The 20,374-nt window shown below is 42.4% G+C and overlaps 1 protein-coding gene across 5 annotated transcripts in view; it reads left to right on the plus strand.

Moving 5' to 3' along the window:
• LOC139540171 (liprin-beta-1-like) overlaps positions 1–20,374 on the plus strand; it is an 87,978-nt gene that overhangs the window by 61,747 nt on the left and 5,857 nt on the right. For all 5 annotated transcript variants that reach the window (XM_071343769.1, XM_071343768.1, XM_071343770.1 and 2 more), the window contains 6 exons: positions 922–1,081; positions 2,201–2,338; positions 2,524–2,674; positions 7,060–7,171; positions 7,443–7,531; positions 19,644–19,766. In XM_071343769.1, coding sequence (XP_071199870.1) covers positions 922–1,081; positions 2,201–2,338; positions 2,524–2,674; positions 7,060–7,171; positions 7,443–7,531; positions 19,644–19,766 — 773 coding nt within the window. The remainder of the gene's footprint in view (positions 1–921; positions 1,082–2,200; positions 2,339–2,523; positions 2,675–7,059; positions 7,172–7,442; positions 7,532–19,643; positions 19,767–20,374) is intronic.

The raw sequence follows: 20,374 nt of genomic DNA on the forward strand, positions 1-20,374 counted from the left end.
TTATCCAGTTTACAAAGATACAAAAATGATGCTAAAAGCCATCATCTCTGCTGAAATTAAATACCAAATGTCATTCTTGATGAGCTGCACTTCTGCAACTGCGTGATAGTGATTGGGAGTTGACTCCATAGTAATCGATTCCTTGCCCGTCGACTCGCATTTCTCCGCTAGGAATCGACTCCTAAGATTCAGTATTTTTGCAACAGAGGAAACTATTTGCCCTAGTCTACTTCGAGAACATAAACTCTTGCATCTTTCACAGCAAAGAGAGAGCGATGGGAGAGGCACAGCCAGGTATGGGTAGGCATGTCGGCCACCAGGTAGACAGACATGGGAGTCAACGGGCAAGGAGTCGAGGAATCGATTCTTTTGGAGAAACCAGAGTGCCTTAATTTTGCTATTTGAACTGTTATACCAGTGACCGTGGACAAGTAACTGTTACTTAAAATTCTGTAACTGTCACAGCCCTATCGGACGCTACAGATGTTTATGTGAGATGTCTCCTGGTCTGACAAACAGCGCTGTATCTCTGCCACTTTCCACCGCAGTTGCGGAAGGCCGACATCGGGTAGCCCATGCAAAGAATAGATCTCTAGCTTAAACAGACAGATTTTTATGGGGATTTAGAACATTTTTAATTAGCGGGTTATAACAAACCAGACTGTCAGGGTATTAGTGTTGATGCCATCCCCATGATCTCGCTGTCTGGGAGTTGCCCCAGCCTCTGACCCTGGGAAGCAGATATCTGTGCATGGTTTTGTCTGAAATGGCACCCTATTCCCTATACGATGTACTACTAACCAGAGCCCTGGACAAATGTAATGCACTACATAGGAAATAGGGTGCAATTTTGGACACACCCCATGGCTGTCACCTCAGTCAGCATGGTAGCATGGCGGTGCTGATGCCTTGTTTGTACAGCTGAGACCGTGCGAGAGGGGGGCACTGACCATCTGGACCTGGCCGGGCTACCCCAGAGGTCAGCCATCAGCGACAGCACCAACACACTGACCAGTGTGACCTCCACTACCTCTCCCGAGGGCAAGAAGAAGTCCAGGGGAATCAAGGCACTCTTTGGAAAGTGAGTGTTAAAGATGATTGGTACAGAACTCTTGATGACACTGGCCTAAACATCTTTGGGATGCGTGGGTCATATTTATGAGGCACCAAACGGAAGGAAACTAACTGAAAGGGAGTGATTACTTGAACTTGTCCAATACAAAATGCTTGTTTTCGTTTTCTGTTCCAAAACAGAAAACAAAACAAAACAATTCATCTTAATCTGATTTTGCTTGCAATATACAGTTGAAGTCAGAAGTTTACATACACCTTAGCCAAATACTTTTAAACTCAGTTTTTCACAATTCCTGACATTTAATCCTATAAAAGTTAGGTCAGTTAGGATCACCACTTTATTTTAAGATGTGAAATGTCAGAATAATAGTAGAGAGAAATTATTTATTTCAGCTTTTATTTCTTTCATCACATTCCCAGTGGGTCAGTAGTTTACATACACTCAATTAGTATTTGGTAGCATTGCCTTTAAATTGTTTAACTTGGGTCAAACGTTTCGGGTAGCCTTCCACAAGCTTCCCACAATAAATTGGGTGAATTTTGGCCCATTCCTCCTGACAGAGCTGGTGTAACTGAGTCCGGTTTGTAGGCCTCCTTGCTCGCACATGCTTTTTCAGTTCTGCCCACAAATTTTCTATAGGATTAAGGTCAGGGCTTTGTGATAGCCACTCCCAATACCTTGACTTTGTTGTCCTTAAGACATTTTACCAGCTTCTAAAGCCATGACATCATTTTCTGGAATTTTCCAAGCTGTTTAAAGGCACAGTCAACTTAGTGTATGTAAACTTCTGACCCACTGGAATTGTGATACAGTGAATTATAAGTGAAATAATCTGTCTGTAAACAATTGTTGGAAGAATTACGTGTCATGCACAAGTAGATGTCCTAACCGACTTGCCAAAACTATAGTTTGTTAACAAGAAATTTGTGGAGTGATTGAAAAACGAGTTTTAATGACTCCAACCTAAGTGTATGTAAACTTCCGACTTCAACTGTATGTAACAGAAACATGTTTTGGAGATGTATTGTTTTATTAAAAAATAGCTTTCTGCAGTGTTACTCCACCATAAGTGCACAACTTTCAACCATGACCAGACTTCATTTATATATATATATTTTTTTTAAGGCTGAGGAGAAGTCAGTCCACCACGTTCAACCTGGATGACAACCTATCAGAGCCGGTCGAGTTCAAGAGAGGCGGAGTCCGGGCCACAGCAGGACCCAGACTGGGATGGTCCCGTGACCTTCACCAATCACCCAACACGTTAGTGTGCATGTGCAGTCACCTTGAATTAATGAGAAACAACAAGTTAGTGTGCACAGTGCACTCCCCTAGAATAATGATGATAAGGAAGTTAAATTTAAACTAGTTGGATGTTGCGCACTACAATGGTCAAGTCATTCAGAAATATAAGCCAGTGTGTCCTACTGTAATTTTCTCGCTTGTAGTGACTTGGACACCCCGTTTGCCCGCTGGTCCAAGGAGCAGGTGTGTGACTGGCTGCAGGAGCAGGGACTGGGGCTCTACCTGAACATGGCCCACGTGTGGATCTCTTCTGGACAGACTCTGCTGCAGGCCTCACAGCAGGATCTAGAGAGGGTGAGTACTGAGCAGGAGAGATTGTATCTCAATAAGACTAACCTGTATGAATAAAGGTTAAATGGAACGAAAAAACACCTGTACACCGCAGTACAGCCATATGTTATTATAAACTGGGTGGTTCGATCGCTGAATGCTGATTGGCTGACAGCCGTGGTATATCAGACCGTATAATCTAGAGGCGAAAGAAACGCACACCTATTTAGGCAAGGTGCTGGCTAGCGGAGTGGAACACTTAAAAAAATAAAGGAGAGCCGCACACCCTAGGAGCTCAGATGCAAAAAATGTTATGTCCAATGTTTCGACAGACAAGCTGTCTTCATCAGGGTATAATGACAAACACTGCGGGATGACTCATTTATATAGTGTCAAAAGACACACACAAGTGTCTAATCATGGCCGGGTGTAGCCTGATATCATTGGTTAATTCTCATATATTAAAATAGCATACAAAAAACAAATGGATAGCATACGATCATAGATACAATTTGGCTTCATAAGCCTACAAACATTTACAATAGCAAAATCACAAGAATGGCTTCAGATCAAAGTCGAGACCGAAGGGAGCAAGGATCTTTAAATTAAAGATCCAGGCAGCCTCTTGTTTTAACAATAAATTGTCGAGGTCACCCCCTCTCCTAGGGAGGGTGACATGTTCGATGCCAATATAACGTAGAGACGAAATCGAGTGGTTTTCTTCCAAAAAGTGTGCCGCAACTGTGCAAGTCGAGTTTTTGCACCTAATGGTGCTACGATGCTCCGAGATACGTACTTTTAATTTGTGCTTTGTTTTACCCACACAATTTTTACCACACACAATTTTTACCACAAGGACAAGTTATAAGATAAATAACTGCCTTATTAGAGCACGTGATAACACCTTTGATTGGGATCTGTTTCCCTGTTTGGGGGTGTTTGAATGATCTACATTTATAAGTACCATTGCAATGAGCACAGCCTTTACACTTGTAGTTTCCATCCAGTATGGGTGCAAATACACGTGCAGGGATATCTTGGGGTGGTAAATCAGAGTTTACCAATTGATCTGAGGTTTCTGCCCCGCGAGAATACGACCAAGGGAAGGTCTGAAAACACATTACTAATACTATCATCGGATCTTAGAATGTGCCAATGTTTGAACGATTCTCTTAACTTGTTCAGAGCACTTTGAATAGCGAGTAGTTAGAATGCTTATTTTTGTGAGACTGACCTTGAAAAAGGTCATGTTTTGAATTTTCTCAATGGCATTATTAATCTGACCATTTTTGGTACCCCCTCCTTGAATTTTCTTTGCGTCTGTCGAAATCTGATTGTTTTTTACAAATTCTTTTGATTTGACAGAATTGGCTGTCGGGCAAACTGTTTCTCAATGGAAGTGGGTGACAACTATCAGCCCTCAACAAACTGTTACGATCAGTAGGTTTCCTGTAAAGATCAGTGTATAGAACATTATTTTCACACAAGATCAGAAGATCAAGAAAACTGATTTGACGTGTATAAAATTGCATAGTAAATCTCAGATGCTCAGAACAGGAGTTAAGAAAAGCATGGAACGCCTGGTGCTGTTTTGTGTCACCCCTCCATAGAACAAAAATATCATCAATATACCCTTTCCAAATAATGATCTTAGGCAAGAAAACATTTTTGAGAGGAAAATAGACTGTTTCTCCATGTAACCCACACAAATTATCATAGTTGGGAGCCATGGTGGATCCCATAGCAGTACACTTCGTCTGAATAAAGAAATAATTTAGAAACATGAAGTAGTTGTGTGTGAGTACTATTTCAGCCAATGTTATAATGCATGCACTGGAAGGTAGTTAATTGGGGTCACGTTGCAGAAGAAAATGTTCCACAGCTTCAATACTGCCCTCGTGGGGAATATTGGTGTATAACAACTCAACATCAAAAGTTACTAACAAAGTATTATCAGGGAGAGGATCAAGAGATTCAATAATAGAGATCATACTGCTGGTGTCCTTTACAAGGGAGGGGAGCTGTTCTGCGAGTGGCCTAATAAAAAAGTAAACAAAAGTCAGAGGGGCCGTTATTGCATCAATGCCCGCTACAATAGGGCGCCCTGGAGGTTTTGTAACATTCTTGTGTAATTTCGGGAAGTATAAAAAGTGGCGATTTTAGGGTGTTGAATTGCCAAAAAGTCATGTTCTTTTTTTGGTTATCTAACCAGAACTTAAATACCCATCTAGGACAGTAAAGATGGTGTTCTGAAATTGGGCAGTGGGGTTACTTCTGAGTTTCTTGTAAAAGGTGTTGTCTATGACACCCACATAAACTGTCCTATCCATGAGTACAACCGACCCACCCTTATCAGCATGGCGGGTAAGGACTTACGTATCGGATTGTAAATCAAGCAAAGCTTGTTTTTCATCCTTAGGTAAGTTATGGAAAGATAAGTACTCCTGTTTGTTCTTAAGGAGATGAACAACATCTTTTTCAACAAGTCTACAATATGTCTCAATAGAGTGATTGCGATTGGCTAGAGGTACAAAATAACTCTTCTAAAAGGAGTCGGAGTATGTGCAGGTGAGCAACCTACATGTTCAGTAGAAATATCACGATTAGGGGAGCTAAAGTATTCCCTTAAAACGGATGTTTCAACAAAAAAAAATAAACGTAAACATGTCTACCTTAACATCAAAATGGTTGCACTGAGTTGTAGGCACAAAAGATAACCCTTTATTAAGCAAGGAAACATGGGCAGGGCTCAATATCTTGCTTGTTAAATTAAAAACACTCAGTCCCGTGGGTTCTGGGACCGTGTGAACGGTCCCCTCTGCCTCTGGTAGTCGTTTCTTCTTACCCCGTCGGGTGCGGCATCTCATCGGTGCCTGCGGCCACCTCCGCCCTTCCGTCGGCCCAGTCTCTCGTTGGATAATAAACTGTCACTGGAAGCAGATGAGGCGCTGGTTGTAGAGCGTTGGTCAGACGGGGTGGATAGAAGGAAGCGGCTTCCCTCCTGCGTTTGTCATGGAGAGGAGGAGCAGGACCCCTTTTATCAGGGTTTCTCCAGAAGTAGACTTTGTCCTCGGCCTTGTCTTTTTTGTGTTGGTTGAATTTCTTGATTTTAAGTTCCTTTATTTCTGTAGACAACTTGTCCTGGAGCGCTTGGTTAGTTTTCATCGGTTCATTGAATATGCCATCATCATTAACAGCTCCTTGCAGAGCTGTGCGTTTCTCTTCAATCGTGTTATCCATTTCATTAAAATCCTTTTTCAACTGGTCAACAATTAATGTCATTAAATCAATCGAGCATTTGTTCAGGATGGCACACCAGCACTCACAGAAAGCATCTGTGCGCTGTACCAAATATGATTATTTTTGCCACCTGAGTCCCCGTGGAATAATGCCTTGACGCACATAATCACTAAGAGTGACTATATGTAGATGCGTTCTCGTCTGGCGCTTGGATAAATGAAACAGTTCTTTCGAGAGGTCAGAATTGCCCCCCGGCATGTCAAAAAGGGACTCCGATACAATTATCTTATCACGCTCCCTTTACTTTGAATATAGCCAATCTTGTTTGGGTCTTTGACCTGTGTCAGGAAAATAATTATCATTCGGCATCGTTTTAGAGATTTTTGTCGGTAGGGTGCTGTTTACTGGGTAACAGAATAATCTATAGGTGAAAGAAACGCACACGGTATACCACGGGTATGACAACTTTTATTTTTACTGCTATAATTATATTGGTAACCAGTTTATAATAGCAATAAAGCACCTCTGGGGTTTGTGATATATGGCCAATATACCCAGGCTAAGGGTTGTGTTGTGCTTAAGAACAGCCCCTAGCCGTGGTATATTGGCCATATACCACATCTCCTCGGGCCTTATTGCTTAATTGATCCCCAATGAGGCATTTTTGCCCCATTAGGCTCAGGGTTGAAGCAACCCTGGTTTAAAACACCTATTGATGAAGTCAAAGCCAGAGGCTATGTATTATTGTACCGTACTTAAGGACCTTAAAAATCAGACAAATAATCCTGTAAGGCAGCGATTCTCAACTGGTGGGTAAGAACCCAAATTTGGGTCGCGGTACGTTTTGAATGAGTTGTGGGCGTTTGAGTATTAAAAGAATACTCCAGTCTGAATTTAGAGTAAACAACTTAAACCAGGTAAAAAGTGATTACATTATTTATTTATTTAATATTCACAGCACTTTATTTTGAACCTGCCTCTTTTTGTACTCTGTAGCTACTCTGGCCAAACATACTGTACTTTGTAAGCAGTTCATCAAATGGATGGAAGTAATCCTTGTTGTCAGGCTAACTGTGTCTCTGTTCTGCCCTGGGGGTGTGGCGTATAATACACTGACTTTGGGTGGTTGTTATCTCTGTGTGCGCATTTGCACGTGCGTGTGTGTTTAGGAGCTGGGCATCAAACACCCGCTGCACAGGAAGAAGCTCCAACTGGCCCTGCAGGCTCTGGGCTCTGAGGAGGATGACAATAAGGGCAAACTGGACTACAATTGGGTGACCAGTGAGTAGATGAACTGCCAGTATGGGGGTCAAGGTTTTATACTGGGGTTTTACTATGCCTTATGTCATCTCATGATGTCTAAATTATATGGTGGGTGTTTTGTATGAATTGTAATCCAATTCACTAGTTATAAATTTGATTCAAGTGTATAAATTTGATTCAAGTGCTCTCAAAATGCAAGTTTGATTTATGATGGCAAAATTGACTGGCAGGTTGGCCAATCTCACTCTCTTTCTCGCCTTCTCTCCCCCTCTCTCGTCTCCTTCCTCAGGGTGGCTGGATGACATTGGCCTGCCTCAGTATAAGACCCAGTTCGATGAGGGGAGGATGGACGGCCGCATGCTGCACTATATGACAGTAGTGAGTCAGACCGACTGACGGTCGCGCACACACACACCCACCAATATTCCTGTCCTCAGGCCATGCATGGGTCTGATCAGAGCTACAGATAGAGAGATATATCGTATGTCTCTGGGCATAATGATCACACTGCTAGTTCACATTAGGCTGAACAGACTGAACAGCGTGGATTAGTAACAGTGGAGAAGGCATAGTCTTACCCTCTGTGGACGCAATCACTACACAATGGCTTGATATAAGACCGCTCACAAAAACACTTGCCATGCACCACAATACTATTTGTTTTTTTCCATCGCTTTCGTGCAATTTTCACAAGTACAGTGCCTTCGGGAAGTATTCAGACCCATTTACTTTTTCCACATTTTGTTACCTTACAGCCTTATCCTAAAAGTCATTAAATACATTTTAAAAATCCTCAGCAATCTACACCCAATACCCCATAATGACAAAGAGAAAACAGACAAAGAGAAAACCGATACCTTATTTACATAAATATTCAGACCCTTTGCAATGAGACTGAAAATTGAGCTCAGGTGCATCCCGTTTCCATTGATCATCCTTGAGATGCTTCTACAACTTGATTGGATTCCACCTGTGGTAAATTCGATTGATTGGACATGATTTGCAAAGGCACACACCTGTCTATATAAGGTCCCACACTTGTCAGAGCAAAAACCAAGCCACGAGGTTGAAGGAATTGTCCATAGAGCTCCGAGACAGGATTGTGTCAAGGCACAGATCTGGGGAAGCGTACCAAAACATTTCTGCAGCATTGATGGTCCCCAAGAACACTGTGGCCTCCATCATTCTTAAATGGAAGAAGATTGTGTATTACTTTGTTAGTTACAGCGAGCAAGGACAACCAGCACCATCGATCATAGTTGAGTTTTAATGTTATTCCACCATTGCCTCACATATACCACAGGTGTCATAAGAGTGTCGTAAACCATCACTCAGAACCCCAGCAATACATCTTCCTTTTTTTTCTTCATATATAATGTGTTTTCTTTTTTTTATACAAACATACACATTTCATCAACAAGCAATGTCAATTCACAAATATCAATTCTTCTCTGTTTTCAAATAGTCAATTATGAACATATCAAAACAAACTCCAACAACTCAATGAGTCAGTCTTTGGTCCATTAAACATCACCACTGAATATTCAGTCTTTCTGGAGGCCTGCAGGCCCTCTCAGACCTGCGCAGGGTCTGAGTCTCTGTGTCCGAAGCTTCTGGCCACTCCTAGTACCTTCTGTCACATCCCCACTTGTTCTCCATTCTTTTTTCTGTGTGTCCAGTGTCCTGAGCGTCCTCAAACGTCTCCTGTGTTCTCAAAAGGTTTTGTCTATTGCGCCGATACACAGCCCCATCTTCTGTCCTGACTGTATATGATCAAGGCGCAACCTCCAATACATTAGCCTTTCTATCCCATGAATTTGGACCCTGAATTCTAACCACATCCTGAGCTGCCAACGGTAACAACACTCTAGCAGTTTTGTCATAGTAGAATTTATGTCTTGCCTTCAGCTGTAGGGCCCTATAACTCATGGCTAATGGGCAGTCATTCAAGCAGAAACTAGGCAACCTGGAATGCAACTTGCGTCCCATTTTAAGATTTCTGCAGGTGACCGGCCACATTCCAAGGGCGCTGTTCTGTAAGACAATAAAGCCAAGTATTGATCAGTCCCGCTGTGTGCTGCCTTTTTTAAGAGTCTCGATTTGCACGCCTTTTTTTCAGCCTTCCCATTATTTTTAGGATATAGCGGACTAGAGGTTATATGTCTGAACTCATAATGCTCTGCAAACATCTAAAACTCACTGCAAGCAAACTGAGGTGCATTATCAGAAACCACCACTAGGGGGAATCCCATGCCCAGCAAAACAATATTTCAAGTGCAAAATGACAGTCTTTGCTGTTGTGCTGGACAAGAGTGCAGTCAATAGTCAACAAATAGTCCTTACCATTGCAGTGAAACAGGTCGACTCCAACCTTCTCCCAGGCCGTGGTGGGTACTTCTCCCATAACCATGGGCTCATTGGGCTGTCTATAATGACATTTGAGATGTGTCACAATTTCCCACCATTTGGTCAATAAAGGGACTCTCTGGCCCTTCGCTTACATTTCTCAGCTCCCAGATGTCCTTCATGTACTCTCTTTAGCATCTCCTGACGCATTAAAGTAGGTATCACCATTCTGTTATTCTTCAACAGCACCCAATTGACCACTGGCAACTCTGCGCTGCTCTGCTTACAAGAGCCTTTTTGCCAGCCATTTTCCAGATTATGGATCACCTTGCAAAGAATGGGATCTGTTGTGGTCTCTAAAGCTATTCTCTGGCGTTGCTGCTCAGAAACAGGAAGTGACTCATGACCATATCCACATGCAAGGCAACCTCTTCCTCCATAGACTCCTGATTGAGGCTGATTTGGGCCACCACTGATGGAGCCCTTGAGAGGGCATCTGCTACCACTCAAGTTGACCCAGGCACATTGGTTAGAACAAAATCATAGCGTTGCAACCTCATCATCCTTTGAAGACGAGGAGGCATGTCATTCAGATTTTTTTGAGAGATTGGAATAAGGGGTTTATTGTCTGTTTCTAGAATCACCTTTAAGCCATAAATGTAACAGTGAAACTTCTTACAACCAATGAACAACCCTAGGCGCTCCTTTTCTATTTGAGCATAACACTTCTCAGCATCAGTAAAAGAACGGGCTGCATAAGCCACAGGCTTCCACACACAGCACTGCTCCAGTGCCATCTTTGGAGGCGTCCGTGGTCACCTGAGTAAGCCTTGTCAGGTTCGAAAAAAGTTAGCACTTGCTCTTCAGCCAAAATGTTCTTTACATTGTTCCACTCTCTTTCATGTTCTCTGTTCCACGAGAACTCTGTCTTGTCCTGAAGGAGTGTCCTTAAGTTCACTGTTTTAGCTGACAGATTTGGTAAAAAAATTCCCAAATAATTGACCATACCCAAAACCCGCTGAATGTCTTTCCTATCTGTGGGATTAGTCATCTCCCTCACCGCGTTGACCTTGGTGTGATCAGGCTGCACACCCCCCAATGATAGCCTATCCCCAAGAAATGTGATTTCCTTCACACACAACTGACATTTAGCCCCGTTTAGCTTCAAACCATGCTTCTGAACCCTCTGCAGATTATTTTCCAACTGCTCATTGTGTTCCTGAATAGTGGACCCCCAGACCAGAAAATCATCCACATACACACAGACTCCCTCTAACCCCTCAATGACCCTTTCCATGGCCTTGTGAAAGAGCTCAGGGGCAGAACTTATGCCAAAAGGTAACGTCTTGAAGGAGTATCTTCCAAAGGGGGTATTGACAGTACAAAACTTGGTGCTGGCTGCATCCAACCTCACCTGCCAGAATCCAATTGAAGCATCCAACTTGGAGAAATAGTGTGCAAAATGGCTGGCGCACATTATCTCATCCCTCTTAAGAATCTTAAAATGCTCCTTTTGGTACATTTATTAAGGTCCATACACACTCTCAGGTCGCCATTCCTTTTCCGAACAAACACCATGAAATTGACCCAGTCGGTTGGCTCCTCTTTTTTCACGAGCACATCGAGTTTCACCATTCTTCCCAACTCCTCCTTTAGATCCTTCCGTAGCGGCACCGGAACTCTGCGGGTTGCATGAATCACTGGCTTGGCATTCTCTGTGAGGGTAATCGAGGGAAGGAGAGGTAATGCTCCAAATCCTGTGAACACATCTGAATATCTTTGCGCAATCTCCTCACCATTTTGATTACTTGTCACCCAGCCAGTCAAAGTCATTAATGGTGTACACTCGCTTAACCAGTCCCAACGACTCACATGCTGTATCCCCAAAAGAGAATCATGCCCCTCTGGTACAATCACAAAATAAGTGTGTGGCTTCTTGCTTTCCGCTTTACAGTTAGCCGACACAAACCTTTAGTGTCAATTGCGTGGCCGTGGTACGCTTTGAGAGCCACAGCCTTTTGCATGATGACAGATTTGTGCTTTAACTCATGAACATCCCTCATATTAATTAGGTTGACTTTAGCTCCTGTATCCAGCTTTAAGGTCAACATTGTACCATTGACCACTAGTGGTACAACCCAATGGTCACTAGCCATAGTATGGACCTGTGATGGTTCTTGCCCATCCTCCATGCAATCCACAGTGCCCACAAACAAATCACTTTGTTCATTCTCCTCCATTTCAATAGTGTGAACATTTTGTCTCCCATACTTGTCCTTTGCAAAAACAATGTTTTTTTCCCTTGCACTTGTAGCAAAATGTCCCAAAGGCAGGACACTTCCTGTTCTGGTGCCTGGTGCCACACCTGTTAGATTCATATTGCTTGTGAATCCTTTGATCAAAGTCATATTGCTTGTGGCTCCTTTGCTCATAGCGCCCCCTTGTGTCCTTATCTACAAAATCCACTGCTGCGCTTTCCACCTCCATAGCAGTGCTTGCTGGTGTGGAGCTAAAGGTTTTAATATGCAATTGTGCCAGCTCATTTGCCTGACATATTTTTACTGCACTGTCCAAATGTAACTCACTTTCCCACAGCAATCTTTCTATAACTCTGGAGTCATTTATACCTAACACAATCTTATCTTGAAGCATAGATGAGGTTAGGTCTACAAAATGATGTCTGTGCTTTTAATTTCAAATCAGTAAGAAGGCGTCAAACTTTTCACCTTGCTGTTGTATACGACAGTGAAACACAACGTTCATATGTCTCATTCTTCTTAGGTGAACAATATGCATCAAACTGATCCAGTACCTCCGTGAACTCGTCTTTATCCTCCTCATTTGCAAACGTGGAAGTATTGAATATATCGATTGCCTGTGTACCCGCTATAGTAAGAAAAATAGCAACTTTATGTTCATCCGGCTCCTTCGTAACTCCAATGGCAGACATTTTCAGCAAAAACCGCTGTCGAAATGTTTTCCAATTCCCATCCACATTCCCATCCAGCCTCAAAGCCTCTGGTGGCTTGATTACATCCATAACACTTACATAAACTCCAACATTCACAGAAAAAAACATGATTTCCACTCCTGGTACCATGTATTACTTTGTTAGTTACAGCGAGCAAGGACAACCAGCACCATCGATCATAGTTAACTAGTTTTAATGTTATTCTGGCATTGACACACATAGACCACAGGTGTCATAAGAGTGTTGTAAACCATCACTCAGAACCCCATCAATACAGTTGGGAACCACCAAGACTCTTCCTAGAGCAATCGGGAGAGAAGGGCCTTGGTCAGAGAGGTGACCAAGAACTCGGTGTTCACTCTGACAGAGCTCTAGAGTTCCTCTGTGGAGATGAGAGAACCTTCCAGAAGGACAACCATCTCTGCAGGACTCCACCAATCAGGCCTTTATGGTAGAGTGGCCAGACGGAAGCAACTCCTCAGTAAAAGGCACATGACAGCCTGCTTGGAATTTGCCAAAGGGCACCTAAAGAAACAAGATTCTCTAGACTGATGGATCCAAGATTGAACTCTTTGGCCTGAATGGCAAGCGTCACGTCTGGAGTAAGAAACCTGGCACCATCCCTACGGTGAAGCTTGGTCACCACCAGCAACATTCTGTGGTGTTTTTCAGTGGCAAGGACTTGGAGATTAGTTAGGATCGAGGCAAAGATGAACGGAGAAAAGTACAGAGATCCTTGATGAAAATCTGCTCCAGAGCGCTGGGGCCAAGGTTCACCTTCCAACAGGACAACAACCCTAAGCACACAGCCAAGACAACGCAGGAGTGGTTTCGGGTGTCCCAGCCAGAGTCTGGACTTGAACCTGATCAAACATCAGGTTCAAGTCAGGTTCAGCTAAAAATAGCTGTGCAGCAACGCTCCCCATCCAACCTGACAGAGCTTGAGAGGATCTGCAGAGAAGAATGGGAAAAACCCAAGAAGACTCGAGGCTGTAATCGCTGCCAAAGGTGCTTCAAAAAATATTGAGTAATGGGTCTGAATACTTATGTAAATGTGATATTTATTTATTTTTTCTCTTTTTTTCGTTGTCATTATGGGGTATTGTGTGTAGATTGAGGAGAATAAGGCTGTAACCTAACAAAATGTGGGAAAAGTCTGAATACTTTCCGAAGGTGGGGTGTGTGTGTATACAGTAAACATGTTTCCAAAATGGAGTTGCTGGTGTCTTTTTGATGGGGGTTTACACTGCTTTACTAAAATGTAATTGGCCAATACAGTACTTTATTACTGTAAAATATGCCATTTACTTAAAAGATGCTTTTATCCAATGGGACAACAGTGAGTCTAATACGCTTTCGTATGGGAATCATAAGTACAATACTGTTAAATACAATGCATGATTACAATACAAAAAGAGCTTCTTGATATCAGGGCAGCGATTACTTACCCCGTACTGGATTCATTTTTCTTCGAGTCTGATGGGAGGGATTTACTCCAGACACCCGACAAGGCCCTCATTCGCAGGAGGAAAAGACGGAGGTATCGTGGACGATGGTCCGGGTGCCTTGTAAGGATCTGTCGCTGAGAGGGTAATTCATCTTTACCATCAGTTCTATTAGCCAACTTACAATCAATCAATAATAAAATAGATGAACTACGAGCACGTATATCCTACCAACGGGACATTAAAAACTGTAATATATTTCACTGAGTCGTGGCTGAACGACAACATGATTAACATACAGCTGGCGGGTTTTAAGCTTTTTCGGCAGGATAGAACAGCAGGCCTCTACCTGAGGTAGAGTATCTTATGATAAGCTGTAGACCACACTATCGACCAAGAGTGTACATCTATATTTTTTGTAGTTGTCTATATACCACCACACACCGATACTGGCCCTAAGACCGCACTCAATGAGCTACCCACAGTGACCAAAAGACGTGGATTACAGGAAACATCTGCACTGAGCTAAAGGGTAGAGCTGCCTCTTTCAAGGAGCGGGACAAACAGGCAAAGCGTCAATACAGGATTTTAAACCTGTCCCTGACTGAGTCTGTAATACCAACATGTTTCAAGCAGTCCACCGTAGTCCCTGTGCCCAAGAACACAAAGGTAACCTGCCTAAATGACTACTGACCCGTAGCACTCACGTCTGTAGCCATGAAGTGCTTTGAAAGGCAGGTCAGGGCTCACATCAACACCATTATCCCAGAAACCCTAGACCCACTCCAGTTTGCATACCGTCCCAACAGATCCACAGATGATGCAATCTCTATTGCACTCCACACTGCCTTTTCCCACCTGGACAAAAGGAACACCTACAGTTCAAGTCAGAAGTTTACATACAGTTAGGTTGGAGTCATTAAAACTTGTTTTTCAACCACTCCACATGTCTTATTAACATTAACAAACTATAGTTTTGGCAAGTCGGTTGTGTCATGCACAAAGTAGATGTCCTAAATTGTTTTTCTAACAATTGTTTACAGACAGATTATTTCACTTATAATTCACTGTATCACAATTCCAGTGGGTCAGAAGTTTACATACACTAAGTTGACTGTGCCTTTCTGGAAAATTCCAGAAAATTATGTCATGGCTTTAGAAGCTTCTGATAAGCGAATTGACATAATTTGAGTCAATTGTAGGTTTACCTGTGGATGTATTTCATGGCCTACCTTCAAACTCAGTGCCTCTCTGCTTGACATCATGGGAAAATCAAAATAAATTGTAGACCCCCACAAGTCTGGTTCATCCTTGGGAGTAATTTCCAAATACCTGAAGGTACCACGTTCATCTGTACAAACAATAGTACGCAAGTATAAACACCATGGGACCACTCAGCCCTCATACCGCTCAGGAAGGAGACGCGTTATGTCTCCTAGAGATGGATGTACTTTGGTGCGAAAAGTGCAAATCAATCCCAGAAAAGCAAAGGACCTTGTGAAGATGCTGGAGGAAACGGGTACGAAAGTATCTATATCCACAGTAAAATGAGTCCTATATCGACATAACCTGAAAGGCCGCTCAGCAAGGAAGAAGCCACTGCTCCAAAACCGCCAGACTACGGTTTGCAACTGCACATGGGGACAAAGATCTTTTTTTTGTTGAGAAATGTCCTCTGGTCTGATGACACAAAAACAGAACTGTTTGGCCAGAATGACCATCGTTATGTTTGGAGGAAAAAGAGGGAGGCTTGCAACCCGAAGAACACCATCCCAACCATGAAGCACGGTGGTGGCAGCATCATGTTGTGGGGGTGCTTTGCTGCAGGAGGGACTGCTGCACTTCACAAAATAGATGGCATCATGAGGTAGGAAAATTGTGGATATATTGAAGCAACATCTCAAGACATCAGTCAGGAAGTTAAAGCTTGGTCACAAATGGGTCTTCCAAATAGACAATGACCCCAAGCATTCTTCCAAAGTTGTGACAAAATGGCTTAAGGACAACAAAGTCAAGGTATTAGAGTGGCCATCACAAAGCCCTGACCTCAATCCCATAGAAAAATTGTGGGCAGAACTGAAAAAGAGTGTGCGAGCAAGGAGGCCTACATACCTGACTCCGTTACACTAGCTTTGTCAGGAGGCATTGGCCAAAATTCACCCAACTTATTGTGGGAAGCTTGTGGAAGGCTACCCAAAACGTTTGACCCAAGTTAACCTTTCTAGGACACACGTTCTGCTAGCGGAACCCCCCCCCCCCCCCAACATTCCACTGAAAAGGCAGCGCGCGAAATTCAAAAATATTTTTGGGAAATATTTAACTTTCACACATTAACAAGTCCAATACAGCAAATGAAAGATAAACATCTTGTTAATATACCCATCGTGTCCGATTTTTTAAAATGTTTTACAGCGAAAACACAACATATATTTATGTTAGATCACCACCAAATCCTAAAAAACACACAGCCATTTTTCCCAGCCAAAGATAGGAGTCACAAAGGAAGAAATAGAGATAAAACTAATCACTAACCTTTGATAATCTTCATCAGATGACACTCATAGGACATCATGCTACACAATACATTTATGTTTTGTTTGATAATGTGCATATTTATATCCACAAATCTCGGTTTACATTGGCGCCATGTTCAGAAATGCCTCCAAAATATCCGGAGTAATTACAGAGAGCCACGTCAAATAACAGGAAATACTCATCATAAACTTTGATGAAAGATACATGTTTTACATATAATTAAAGATACACTGGTTCTTAATGCAACCGCTGTGTCAGATTTCTTTTAAACTTTAGTAAAAAGCACACCATGCAATAATCTGAGACGGCGCTCAAATATAAATAACATTTCTCCGCCATGTTGGAGTCAACAGAAATACGAAATTACATCATAAATATTCCCTTACCTTTGATTATCTTCATCAGAATGCAATGCCAGGAATCCTATTTCCACAATAAATAGTTTTTTTTTTGTTCGATAATGTCCATTACTTATGTCAAATTAGCAACTTTAGCTAGCATGTGTAGTACACGTGTCCAAACACTGGCGCAAGTGAAGGCAAACGTCGGATGAAAACTTCAAAAAGTTATATTACAAGTCGAATAAACTGGTCAAACTTAGTAGAGAATCAATCTTCAGGATGTTGTTATCATATATATCCAATAACGTCCCAACCGGAGCATTTCTTCATGTCTGTATAAGTAATGGCACACATTGCCATTCCATGACTAGCGCGCATGACCAGGAACTGGCAATCTGCCAGACCAGTGACTGAAACACCTCCCATCCAGTCCCACATCACACTAGAGGCTTCATTCCACGTTCTACTTACTGTTGACATCTAGTGGAAGGCGTATGAAGTGCAAACAGATCCATAAATTACAGGGAATTGAATAGGCGATGACTTTCACATCGACCCTTTTCAGAATTCTCACTTCCTGTTTGGAAGTTTGCCTGCCATATGAGTTCTGTTGTACTCACAGACATAATTCAAACAGTTTTAGAAACTTCAGAGTGTTTTCTATCCAATGGGAATAATAATATGCATATATTATCATCTGGGACAGAGTAGGAGGTCGTTCAATTTGGGCACCAATTCATCCAAAAGTGAAAATGCTGCCCCCTATCACTAAAAAGTTAAGCAATTTAAAGGCAATGCTACCAAATACTAATTGAGTGTATGTAAACCTCTGACCCACTGGGAATGTGATGAAAGAAATAAAAGCTGAATTAAATAATTCTCTATACTATTATTCTGACGTTTCATGTTCTTAAAATAAAGTGGTGATCCTAACTGACCTAAGACAGGGAATCTTTACTAGGATTAAATGTCAGGAATTGTGAAAAACTGAGTTTAAATGTATTTGGCTAAGGTGTATGTAAACTTCTGACTTCAACTGTATGTGAGAATGCTACTCATTGACTACAGCTCAGCGTTCAACACCATAGTGCCCTCTTAGCTCATCACTAAGCTAAGGACCCTGGGACTAAACACCTCCCTCTGTAACTGGATCTTGGACTTCCTGACGGGCCGCCCCCAGGTGGCAAGAGTAGGGAACAACACATCTGCCATGCTGATCCTCAACACGGGGGCCCCTCAGGGGTGCATGCTCAGTCCTCTCCTGTACTCCCTGTTCACGCATGACTGCATGGCCAGGCACGACTCCAACACCATCAAGTTTGCCGATGACACAACAGTGGTAGGCCTGATCAACAATGAGACAGCCTATAAGGAGGTGGTCAGAGACCTGGTCTTGTGGTGCCAAGACAACCTCTCCCTCAATGTGATCAAGACAAAGGAGATGATTGTTGACTATAGGAAAAGGAGGACCAATGCACACCCCATTTCTCATCGACGGGGCTGTAGTGGAACAGGTTGGAAGCTTCAAGTTCCTTGGTGTCCACATCACCAACAAACAATCATGGTTCAAACACACCAAGACAGTCGTGAAGAGGGCACGACAAAGCCTATTCCCCTCTCAGGAGACTGAAACGATTTGGCATGGGTCCTCAGATCCTCAAAAGGACCTCTGTATCAGGTGTCAGAGGAAGGCCCTAAAAATTGTCAAAGACTCCAGGCACCCTAGTCATAGACTCTTCTCTCTGCTACTACACGGCAAACAGTACTAGAGCGCCAAGTCGAGGTACAAAAATCTTCTTCTACCCCCAAGCCATAAGACTCCTGAACAGCTAATCAAAGGGCTTTTCAGACCCCTCTTTTACGCTGCTGCTACTCTGTATATAATCAATGCAGAGTTACTTTAATAACTCTACCTCCATGTACATATTACCTCAACTAACCGGTGCCCCCGCACATTGACTCTGTACTGGTAACCCCTGTATATAGCCTTGTTTGTCATTTTGCTGCTGCTGTTTAATTAATTGTTACTTTTATTTTAAATGTTTTACTTATCTATTTTTTTTACTTAACACTTATATAAAAATCTTAACTTCAAGCATTGTTGGTTAAGGGCTTGTAAAGTAAGCATTTCACTGTAAGGTTGTATTCGGCGCATGTGACATACAATTTGATGTGAATGGTCCACCACCCATAGGACAACTCAATATAAGGAAGGTGGGTGTTCTTAATGTTTTGTTCACTGTGTATCTGAACAATACATTTAAAAAAATTGCATCTGATTGTGAAAGATGTCTTTAATGACCACACCTTTGATTACACATGGGATAGAAATTATGGAAATTATATTTTCTGTCAATTCTGATGGGTGTATTGCATACTGTGAAAACAGTGTAATGTACTATCATTTACAGTACTGTAGCATATACTGTCTTTGCTATTGGATTAACTGGTTGGTAAAACAAGTAAATTGAGAAGATATTGTTGTTTCAGTGATTAAATCAAACTGTTCTCATGGTATTTCACATACCTATATTTTGAATATAAGACTTACTGCGTTACAAGTGTTACCAGTTTGGCATTTTGTACTAGAGTTTTGAAAAATCACTGCATACTTGTGAAAATAGCACCAAAGCGATTGAAAAAACCCTGGTATTATCTTGATATTACTTCGGTCAAGACAACCAAATTAGAATCTCATCAGATTATATGACTTTACCTGCTGGGTAGTAGTTTTTTCTTTGCGCAATGAAAAAACTCATCACTAACTCAATCTATGAGTGCTCCTGCCGGCTTTTTCCGTCTGACCTGACATATTACTCTTAACATTCTTGTTCCTGTGTGTCCTCTGTTAGGATGACCTGTTGTCTCTGAAGGTGGGCAGTGTGCTCCACCACCTCAGCATCAAGAGAGCCATCCAGGTGCTACGCCTCAACAACTACGAGCCCAACTGCCTGCGCCGACGGCCCTCCGATGAGGTAGGTCCACTGGTCGTTTTCATTAGGCAACAAATGAAAGAGAACTGACTGAAACAGGGCTTATTGTTGCTTTCTGTTGTTTTAAATTGTTTCCTGGTGTGGGCCCTAATGAACAGCCCTGGTTCCAGGCATACATGAACACTTGTCAATGCTACTGTGACTGTTGTGAAGGCTCATGTCCTCACCCATAACCTCTGGCCACGTCCCTCCATTGCCACTCACCTCACCTGTCTTCACTTTGCTCATTAGCACCCTTGACTATTTAAGCAGCAGTTTCTCCCTCTAGTCTTCCTTATTCCTGTTGGTGAATGCATGGGGCGGCCAACTTATATTTTCCTTTCAATGTTGTGCTTGACGGACAATAAACATGTTGAGCTCCTTTTTGAGAAACTCCCCGCGGAGCACTTTAGCGAATTCAAGCATTTCGTCTGTACAGTCGTGGCCAAAAGTTTTGAGAATGACACAAATATTAATTTTAACAAAGTCTGCTGCCTCAGTTTGTATGATGGCAGTTTGCATATACTCCAGAATGATATGAATAGTGATCAGATGAATTGCAATTAATTGCAAAGTCCCTCTTTGCCCATGCAAAATGAACTGGAACCTGC

Source organism: Salvelinus alpinus, chromosome 15 (assembly GCF_045679555.1).
Source record: "Salvelinus alpinus chromosome 15, SLU_Salpinus.1, whole genome shotgun sequence".
Classification (NCBI taxonomy): domain Eukaryota; kingdom Metazoa; phylum Chordata; class Actinopteri; order Salmoniformes; family Salmonidae; genus Salvelinus; species Salvelinus alpinus.